This window comes from Dermacentor silvarum, chromosome 5 (genome assembly GCF_013339745.2).
Source record: "Dermacentor silvarum isolate Dsil-2018 chromosome 5, BIME_Dsil_1.4, whole genome shotgun sequence".
Taxonomy (NCBI): domain Eukaryota; kingdom Metazoa; phylum Arthropoda; class Arachnida; order Ixodida; family Ixodidae; genus Dermacentor; species Dermacentor silvarum.
In genome coordinates, this window is record NC_051158.1 from 148,222,204 (window position 1) to 148,232,517 (window position 10,314).

Consider the following 10,314-nt stretch of genomic DNA (forward strand, 5'->3'; position numbering starts at 1 on the left):
TTGTGTTCTCGAGTTCCGTCCGACGACTTTTGTCGTGAACGTCAACGGCCGATCAGACACAATTGCCCTGGAACGTCTCAAACCGCCTACATTGAAGCACCCATACCATCGACCTCATCAATGTGCGACGCAACCCTTCTGCATCGATCGACGCCGCCTCCGTCCGTGATACCCAAGACCAATGCCAAGACACGCCGCGTCACGTGGACTTTTCTTAGTTCGTCGAACTTTCCTCCTCTCTAGGGGGGGTGGGGGAGCCCTCTGTAGCGGCAGCAGCATCGGCGTCGCATGATAATTACGTAGACGCCCGCGTCTGCACGAGGCACGAGCGACTGGCACGCTCCGGCACGGGCTAGCGTTCAGACACAGATTAAAAATGCTACGGTAAGTGATCGGTTGTCGGTTTTTCCTCACCTGCGAGAGCCCCGAAACTTTACCGGTCTACGTGGTCGCTCGTCGCCACAGTTTAGTGACCTCGGACATGATACTGCTATACGCTCCTGTGGTAGAGACGACCATGGACCAGACCAACGCTACGAGAGCTCGAGGACAGAACCCTTCCGATGAACGCGGTGAGCCCTCATGTTTGGCCATCGCCGTCCGCCTCCCACAGTACTAGGACCAGCATCCCTCGACGTGGTTTCGTCAGGCCGAATCGCAATTTCGAGTTGCTGGTATCCGCTCTCAAGCCTCAAAGTTTCATTACGCCGTTGCAGCGCTCTCGCCCGCCGCCATTGACGAAGTAACAGATTTGTTGAATGCCCCATTGTCTACCTCCGCCTATGACGATCTCAAGGCAGCCCTGCTACAGCGCGCAGCAGCTCCACAGCATTCTCGCATCCAGCAGTTCCTGTCCGCTGAAGAACTCGGCGACCGACGCCCTAGTCCATCGTCGCCGAATGAAGCAGCTGCTCGGAAACAACGCGAGATCCATCGACGACGCGTTGTTACGCGAATTGTTTTTGCAACGACTCCCGGCTAACGTGCAGGTGGTCCTGGCGGCAGCCTCTACCATGGATCTTACCGCACTTGCCGCTTTGGCCGACAAAGTCATGGAAGTAGCCACCCCAACCATCGCAGCCACGACATCGTCTCCGGGTGACAATACAACCGCCATGCGAACCCTTCCCTGCTCTTCAGCAGCGAAATCTACGCTCGACTCCTTGTGTGAGCGCCTGGAACGCATCATATGTGGACCGGAACATCGCCGCACGTCATCTCGTCGCCCATGCAGCCATCGTTCCAGCAAAACAAGACGCACGGGCACCCGCGATGGAACATCAACTACAACGTCTGGCGCTTGCTACTACCACCGCCGTTTTGGAAACGACGCTCGTCACTGTCGGCGTCCCTGCGCTTGGCAGGGAAACAGGCCGGCCGACCTCTAATGGCGGCGAGTGGTGCGGCCCAACACACAAGTCGCCTTTTCTACGTGACGGACAGAGTTATTGGACAACGGTTCTTAGTAGACACAGGAGCCGATGTCAGTATTCTCCCCGCCACCACTCCGACCGAAAAGGAACACCTGTGTCGTTTTTGCAAGCCGTCAACGGCACCAGGATTTTAGTTTTCTCGTTACGCTCCGTCATGCTAAACCTTGTCCTTCGACGAGCGTTCCGCAGGATTTTCCTGGTTGCGGACGTCCGTCGTGCAGTCATTAGAGCAGACTTCTTGCACAACTACGGACTCCTTGAAGACGTTCAACGACGCCGTCTCATCAACTCCATGACCCAGCTATCTGTTCCCGGCGTCCCATCATCAGGGACATCGCCGATCGTGCCTATTTCTGCCATGTTGAACGAACCTTTCGCCGCGTTCCTACGCGAGTTTCCCACTTTGACGCGCCTGTCGGACTGGATGCAACCGGTGCAACATGACGTGTGCCATCACACTGTCACCTCCGGCCCACCAGTCTCCTTCCGACCCCAGCGTTTGTCCCCGGAGAAATTCAAGATCGCTCGCGCGGAGTTCGAACACATGCTGCAACTCGGCATCATCCGCCCTTCCTCCAGTAATTGGGCATCACCTGTTCACATGGTGCCTAAGACGGGCGACTGACGCCCATGCGGTGATTACCGGGCAGTAAACAACGTCACAGTTCTTGATCGCTACCCTCTCCCGAACATTCAGGATTTCACAGTAGCATTGCACGGTGCGACGATATTGCGATAGCAATTATATGGACACTTCAACCGGATTTCTGCCGTCGGCGTCGCCATCGCCGTCACCGTCGCCGTGAGGTTCCGTATAGATAAAATCTTCGCCGCGAGCCGTGTGCCCGAGCGGAAGCGTGCGGGGGACGCACGCTATCACGGAGAGCGAACGCACGGTGGAAAGCAAACGCGACCGTCGCGCGAACGGCCCTGGCGGTATGGGAGGGAGGGAAGCGGGACGACACTGCGCTCCGGCACCAAAGGCCTATCTTGCAACCGGGCGCAAGGGGAACTTCCCACTCAATCTCCCACGCGCAAGCAAGGAAGCGGGTAGGCAGCGCCGGAGGGAGCGGGGGGGGGGGGGGGGGGCGCACTACTACTCTGCCAACAACCGCGCTCGTCGCTCGTCCACACCGTCTCTTATCTCCACACGGCTCTGACCTTTGTATGCGCTGTACATTCGCCGCTCAGTTTCCGTTGAAGCGATAGACCGCACGTACCTTCGCCGCTACAGCGTCTGCGCTTGCTGCCAGCGTTTTGACAGTCGTTGTCTGCTGTCATTCAGTGTGATCTATTTATGTTTGCTTGTGCGCGCTCACACCACGCTTGTTCATTCAGTTAGTAATAGTGGGGCCACATTTTCCAACGCACGCTACACATGCAATGCTGCTAGGATAGGCAGTGCAGCGCTACAGGTGTGTCCCTTCGCACGCGCTGCCCACGGGAAGCGCTTCTCATCAACACCACCGTTTCACACGCGCCTTCTCGTGGTCATCGAGTCTCTCTTCATGTCGGTGTACTTACGCCGCAGCACACCTGCTTACTTAATCAGCTCATGTTTACTACAATTCATATTGCTACCAAAGCCGTTCACCTTACTTCGTATGACATTGCTGTGTTGCTATCGCATTCATTGCTTCGCCCTTAGGGCGAAACTGTGACATTTTTGTTTTTTGTAAGATCAATCTCGTTCACACCTATCATCAACTACCGGTCGCTGAAGAAGACATTCCCAAGACCGCCATCACCACACCCTTCGGTCTTTTTGAATTTATCCGCATGCATTTCGGCTAAGGTAACGTGGGCCAGTCCTTTCAGCGTCTCATCGATTCCGTCATTAGAATCCTGCCTTTCGTTTTTGCATACATTGACGACCTTCTCGTCGCAAGCTCTTCCGCAGAAGAACATCTTCACCACTTGGGGTTGTTGTTCTCACGCCTTGCCAGTAACGGAAATGTCATCAACGCCGCCAAGAGCGAATTCGGTCAACCCGAACTTGAGTTCCTCGGTCATGTCGTCGACGCTGACGGCATTAGACCACTGCCGTCCAAGATTCGTGTCATCGAAGACCTTCCCCGACCGACCACACTCACCAAGCTTCGAAAATTTCTCGGATTCGTCAATTTCTACCGCCGATTCATCCCCGATGGCGCACGACTTATGGCTCCGCTAGAGGCTCTGCTCGTGAAGAAACGTAAACAAGTGCTTCAGTGGAATGAAGAGGCCACCGACGCTTTCTAAACAGTCAAGTCTGCCCTCGCCAACGCCATGCTGCTTAGACACCCAAAGCCAGACGCGCCCACTGCCATCAATACCGACGCTTCCAACACCGCCGTTGGTGCCGTTCTGCAGCAATTCATCGACAATGCGTGGCATCCACTCACCTTTTTCTCTTAGAAACTGAAGCTTGCCCAGTCCCGCTACAGCGTTTTCGGCCATGAATTACTCGCAGTTTACCTGGCTATCAAACATTTTCGCCATTTCCTTGAAGGCCGTACATTAACTGTCTTGACAGACCACAAGCCTCTTGTGGACGCAATGAACCGTTCGGCGTCCTCTTACTCGCCCCGCGAGAGTCGACACCTTTCCTACATCTCCGAGTTTACAACAACGTTCCGACACATCAAGGGCACCGACAACGTTCCAGTCGACGTTCTGAGTCGTGTCAATGCCGTTTCCACGTTGACGTCAGAGCCTTTCATAATCGACGTCTACTTACTCCCCAGTCAACAGCGTCAATCAACACCGTACACTCCGTAATTCGTCAACGTCCCTGAACTTGGAGGACGTCGTTGTGACTCCAGATGGTACGTCCGTCGTGTGCGACACTTCTACCGACACACCTAGACCATACATTTCGGCATCCCTTCGAAGACGTCTATTCGAAACCGTGCACAACCTGTCGCATCCTGGCATACGCGCGACACAGAAGCTCCTTTCCAGTCGTTTCGTTTGGCCTCGGCTAAACGCCGGCCAATCGCGCCAGTTCACTATTGGGTTCGCTGCTGTTTGTCGTGTCAGCACTCCAAGATGCAGCGTCACCCCATTGTGCCTGCGAATAAGTATTTTCTTCCACCGGATGTTCGTTTTGACACCATGCACCTGGACCTCGTCGGCCCTCTCGCACATTTGAAGAGTTACTGCTACCTGCTGACATGCATCGACCGCTATACACGTTTGCCAGAAGCTACACCTATATCTCACATCTCAGCGCCCACTGCTGCAGCAGCTTTCGTGTCCACTTGGATTGCAAGGTTCGGCTGCCCATCTACAATAATCACCGATCTCGGTCGGCCGTTTGACTCTGCACTCTTCAACGAGCTACTCAAACTACTCGGAACGACACGTTTTCGCATGACTGCTTACCACCCGTAGTACAATGCACCTGTTGAACGTTTTTACAGGCTTCACAAGGCATCCCTTACGGCGCATGAATCGCCGGAGAAGTGGGTTCTACATTTGCCTCTCGTTTTACTTGGCATCAGAGCCGCACTCAGGAGCGACCTAGGTTGCTCCAGTGCTAAGCTAGTGAGCGGTACTCACCTACGCCTTCCATGCGGTTTGTTTGTCGCCACCAGCAAAACACCTATGCCATCACCTGTCGACTACGTTGCCGAACTGCAAGCTTTCTTCAGCCAGATGCGCCCCGTGCCTACACGTTCGCAAGAAGCAAGTTCTCCGTACGTTTCTGGCGCACTGCCCTCTGCTACTCACGTTTTCGTTCGTAACTGCGCCATGCGGAAACCTTTCCAGCCGCACTATTCTGGGCCATATTGTGTTCTCGGGCGCCTTCCGACGACTTTTGTCATTAACGTCAACGGCCGATCGGACACAACTGCCCTGGAACGTCTCACACCCGCCTACATTGAAGCACCCGCGCCATCGACCACACCAATGTGCGACGCAACCCTGCGGCATCCATCGACGCCGCCTCCGTCTGACACCCAAGAGCAACGCCAAGACACGCCGCGTCACGTGGACTTTTCATCATTCGTCGAACCTGCCTCGTCTATGGGGGGGGGGGGCCCTCTGTAGTGGCAGCAGCATCGGTGATGAGGTGAAATGAACTTTATTTGGTCCTGAAGAACGCCGATCAGACACCCCCCGAAGGCCCGAAGGGGGGTCCGCCGCAGTTGCTGGCCGCACCCATGCCGGTACTGGAAGACCGTGGCCCTCCGCCCGTTCGCAGGCCTCCTGGACTGCCGAGAGTTGGACTGAGAGTTCGCCGCTTTTAAGGACCCTCTCCCAGTCCTGCTGTGTGCTGAACTTGGCGCCACGTAACGCCGGGCACTGCCAGAGTATGTGAGCGAGTGTGCACTTATTCTCCCTGCAGCTAGGGCATCCTGCATCTATGCCTTCGGCAAAGTGACTAAACGTGCTACGAGACCGGAACGAACCTGCCTGCAGCATCCGGAGAGCGGACGACTACGGTCTAGTGAGCTTGGAAGGCGGGAGGGGGTACCTCCGCCTTGACAGCTGATAGTGAGACGTAACTTCGTGAAAGGTGCCAAGTGGATTCTTGAAGCTCTCCGCGAACCCGCCTGCAGACCTGCGCGGACCGCTGCGGCACGTGATTTCTCGCGCATGGTTATGGGCAAGTTCATTGACGTTGAAAAGTGACTGATGAACCCCTAAGCCCATGTGGGCCGGGAACCAGGTAATTGTGTGAAAGCCTACCGCACCCCTCGAAATGAGGATAGTGGCAGCTTCCCTGGAGACTACCCCCGAGGCGACGGTAGCGCTGGACTTAGTGAATATCTCAGGACGCGAAGGGTCCTTGATCGCTAGAGCTATTGCTACCTGCTCAGCTACGGAGGCAGACACCTTCCCAACGGAAGCTGGGTTGAGTACGTGACCATGATGATCCACAACCACGGCCGCAAAGCTATCGGAGCGGCCATACTGCGCCGCATCAACGAAAGCCACATTTTCCGGGGATTTAGCTACGAAGTCAAGCAGAGACCTGGCCCGTGCCTTTCGCCGGCCAACAGTGCACTGCGGATGGACGTTACGCGGGAAGGGTTCCACCTCGTAGGTACTCTTGACTGTCTCTGTCAAAAAGACCTTGTGTTCGGCACTGCCCGTATGATGGCAGCCCAGCGACTGTAGGAGACGCTGCCCAGCCTTGGTGGAAGAGAGCCGCGCGACCCGAGCTAGTTTCTGTGCCTCAGTCACCTCCGATAGGCTGTTGTGCATGCCCAGGCTCATGAGCCTGTCCGTGCCGGTGCTCACGGGGAGTTCCAGCACCCTTTTGATACTTTTCCGCATTAAAGTGTCGAGTTTATCCTTTTCGATTTTAGACCAAATCAGTGCCGATGCGACGTAATTAATATGGCTCATGAGGAACGCGTGGTAAAGCCGAAGGAGATTGCTCTCCCTCAGCCCTCCCCTGCGGTTTGAGACCCTTAAAATCAGCCTGATCATGTTCTCCGTCATGGAGGTGATGCGGGCCAAAACCTGTGAATTCCTGCCGTTGGACTCAAGAAGCAAGCCGAGCACTCTAATACAGTTGACTCTGGAAATCTACAGCCCGTCCCTTGTGGTTAGCGTGAGGTGTACCTGATCAAGTGGGGTGGAGGGCCTCCTCCCTGGCCGAACCGGTCTGTAGAGAAGCAACTCCAATTTGGAGGGGGAGAGTCGAAGCCCCGTACCCTCCAGAAAACTTGCGGTGATAGACAGTGCCAACTGAAGCGCCTCCTCCACCTCGTCATCCGAACCTCCTATGCACCAGACAGTATTGTCGTCCGCATATAGGGCGTAGTTGGTATTCGCTACACTGGAAAGAAACTCCGAGAGGCCTTTCATGGCTATGTTGAACAAGAGAGGCGAAATTACCGCTCCCTGCGGCGTGCCCCTCGCACCCAGGTTAAAGGCCCTCGATTTTAATTGGCAATTTCTTATGGTTGCTGTGCGGTCCCGGAGGAAGGCACGAACATAGGCGTGGAACTTTGGTTCCAGCCCCATGCTCTCGACCGCCTCCATGACGAACTTATGTGAAATGGTATCGAACGCGTTGGCAAGGTCAAGGGCCAATATTCCCCGAATATCTCGGGTTTGTTGGTCGATAATTTGCCTCTTAATCGGGAGCATCACATCCTGGCTGGAGATACCCGGCCGGAAACCAACCATGTTATGTGGAAATACCTCTTTATCCTCGATATGCCTAGTGACTCTATTATATACCGCATGCTCCATCACCTTCGCCAGGCAAGATGTAAGGGATATGGGACGTAGCTTCTCCTTGGGGAGTGCCTTGCCGGTTTGGAAATGAGTACCACCGAGGTGGTCCTCCAGGCTTCCGGCACGCGGCCTTCTGTCCAGAGGAGATTGACCTCCATGGTTAACTTAGCAATGGACTTATCAAGCAGCCTGTTCGTGATTCCATCAGGGCCAGGGGCTGAGCGACTGTTAAGCTCATGAAGCACCTCTTCGATCTCAAGTTTCGTAAAGGGTGAGTCGATTGCCTATAGCAGGCCCTTCCCGGTAGTCCGAGTAATCCCAGTCCCCGACGGGGCCAACCGGAAGGTATCGCTCCGCGAATTCCGTAACTAGAGTCGTGTCCTCGACCCCACCGCTCCTCTGCGCTTGGACCAATCGGTCAATTGCCAACCTCTGGTTACCTTTGAATTTAGTCTCATCGAGAAGCACCTTGAAGAGGTTCCATTTACCCACGGTGCGCATCTGCCCGTCTACTATCTAGCAAACTTCCTTTCACTGCTGCCTAGACAGTTCCTGACAATAGTCCTTGATTTCTTTATTGAGGAGCGCTATGCGCTTCCGCAGGCTCCTATTGAGCTTCTGTGTGCGCCATTTCTCAACCAGCGTTTTTTTAGCCTCCGACAGATGCGCAAGACGTAAATCCATTGCATCCACCTGTAAGTCAGTCGGACCATCTTGGTTGCGAAGAGAGCAAACGCCCGCCGCGTTTTTGGTAAATACTAAATCCGGAGTGGTGTCTCTCGTAACGGAGGTGCCCACCCTAGTTGGGAACTGAGGGTCCGTGACCAGCTCTAAGGAACAATCCGTCATAGCTTGAACCAGGTTTCTCCCGTTAACAGTGGCCTTTGGATATCCCCAGGCCGGGTGGTGTGCATAATGTCCCCGACAGCTACGAGCGGCGACTTGCCCGCTAGGGCAGCCGCCTTTGCGATCACCGAGGAAAATGCCTGTTTGTGACTCCGAGGGGTAATGTAGACATTCCGTATGAAGATGCTACACTCAAGCCAATTATTCGGGATGATTTCGACCAGATGGGCCTCCAAAGTAGAGTTGCCGAGCTGAAGCTTGTGTTCTACAAAAGCATATTTCCTCGCAAGCAAGATAGCCAGACCGCGTTGCCCCTCCCCCCTAACTGATACAGATCGATAGCCGGGCAAGGCAACCGCCGCGTCAATGGTTTCCTGTACGGCAATCACATGCGGTTACAAAGCCAATGGGGAAATATACTACTGGAGGGAGGCCTCACGCTTCCTAAACCCCGCGCAGTTCCACTGCCAAATGGCAAACTCATTTCTGCTGGGAGTCATGATTACTACCACTGTTTTAGCCGACTTCTCGGCACGTCCTTATGTACGGGGGCCAGTACCATTGGCATACCAGGGCCCGCCTGGGGAACCAGTGAGATGGACGTCACCGGGACGACCAAAGAATTCTCGCCGAGACCAATCCTGCTTTCGATCCCTGCGACTTTACGTGCTACGAGGTCAAAACATTCCGCTTGCCGCATCACCGACTTCTGCAATTCCTTGATTGCTTCAAGGACGGCCGAGTCGGACGCCGCCGTAACCTCTCCTTGCGGACCTATCCTCCGCTTAGCCGGCCGCCGCTCCCGTGACGAAGGCCGCGCCGGGGGCTGTGCTGAATTCCTGAGAGCTTCGGACTCGACGCTCATCTGCTGAAACTGAGCTTTCAAGGTAGCGTTCTTCTGAATTAGAAAAGTGACTCTAGGGTCTTGCTTCTGTTCTGGCAGTGCACGTGCGTTACCTGTGCTGGCTGCTGCGCCGGCCTTGGCTTGACTCTATCTAGCCAGGTGGAGGGAGCCTCTTGGATGCGCACCCTGGAGCGGGAGTGCCCCCTGGAGCGAGAGCGTCCTCGGGAGCGAGAGCGCCGTCTAGAGCGAGAGTGCCTCCTGTAGCGGCTACGGCGTCTCCCAAGAGCTGGTGAGCGAGTGTGCGTTCTCGCACGTGGTGCCACGCTGGAATCCCGTGAGGTCAGACCCTCCTGGGCCTGCTGGCGTTTCTTGGCGCGCTTCCTACGCCGTGTTCTTTGTCTCACCACGAAGGGGACTTGGTAACGATGTTTGCAGGACTAGTCTGCCGTTAGATGCCCCCCCCCCCCCCAAACACACACAAGGCACATTTCGGCTGGCATTGGTGATCCTCCGCAGGGTCGCTCACACCACACCCGCGGCACACTTTCTTCGTCGAGGTGGGGTAAACATCGGCACGATGGCCGAGAGCCCCACACCCATGTGAAACATCAGTCTGTCTCTTGTAAAACGTACACCTAAGCATGCTCGTACCGCACATAACATGGTTAGGTACCTTTAGTCCACTGAAGAGAAGAACGACCGTAGTCGTTTCTTTGATGCGACGCGCCTCCATGGCTTTAGGGTTACGCTGGTTGACGATCATGGCCGCCTACTGCTGCTCGCCAATGTCCACGTCGACACCTCGGACGACGCCTTTGCTGGTATCGTCGGAGGCCGCGGTGTAGGCAGAAACGTGATACTCAGTCGAACCGAGCCTGATGAGACGCAGCGCCGCGTAGGCGCCCGCATTCTTGGACTGTGGGGTAGAGACCACAAAAATATTCTGAGTTAAGTTAGGGCAGATGATATCCTCCTTTCTTTCCTCCGGGGGTAGTGTTGCCGCCGTCGCCA

General features: G+C 55.4%; 1 protein-coding gene and 1 pseudogene across 1 annotated transcript; both read left to right on the forward strand.

Annotated features, from left to right (window-relative positions):
- Nucleotides 1-517: 517 nt before the first annotated feature.
- LOC119454479 (uncharacterized) lies at nucleotides 518-1,388 on the forward strand (annotated as a pseudogene).
- Nucleotides 1,389-1,587: 199 nt separating this feature from the next.
- On the forward strand, nucleotides 1,588-2,058 carry LOC119454480 (uncharacterized). The gene has a single exon (XM_037716397.1). It carries the CDS (start codon nucleotides 1,588-1,590, stop codon nucleotides 2,056-2,058), a length of 471 nt encoding a protein of 156 aa, XP_037572325.1.
- The last annotated feature ends 8,256 nt before the right edge of the window (nucleotides 2,059-10,314 follow it).

Coding starts and splice junctions, on each gene's coding strand:
- LOC119454480 (XM_037716397.1), top strand. CDS start 1,588: ATGCTAAACCTTGTCCTTCGACGAGCGTTCCGCAGGATTTTCCTGGTT.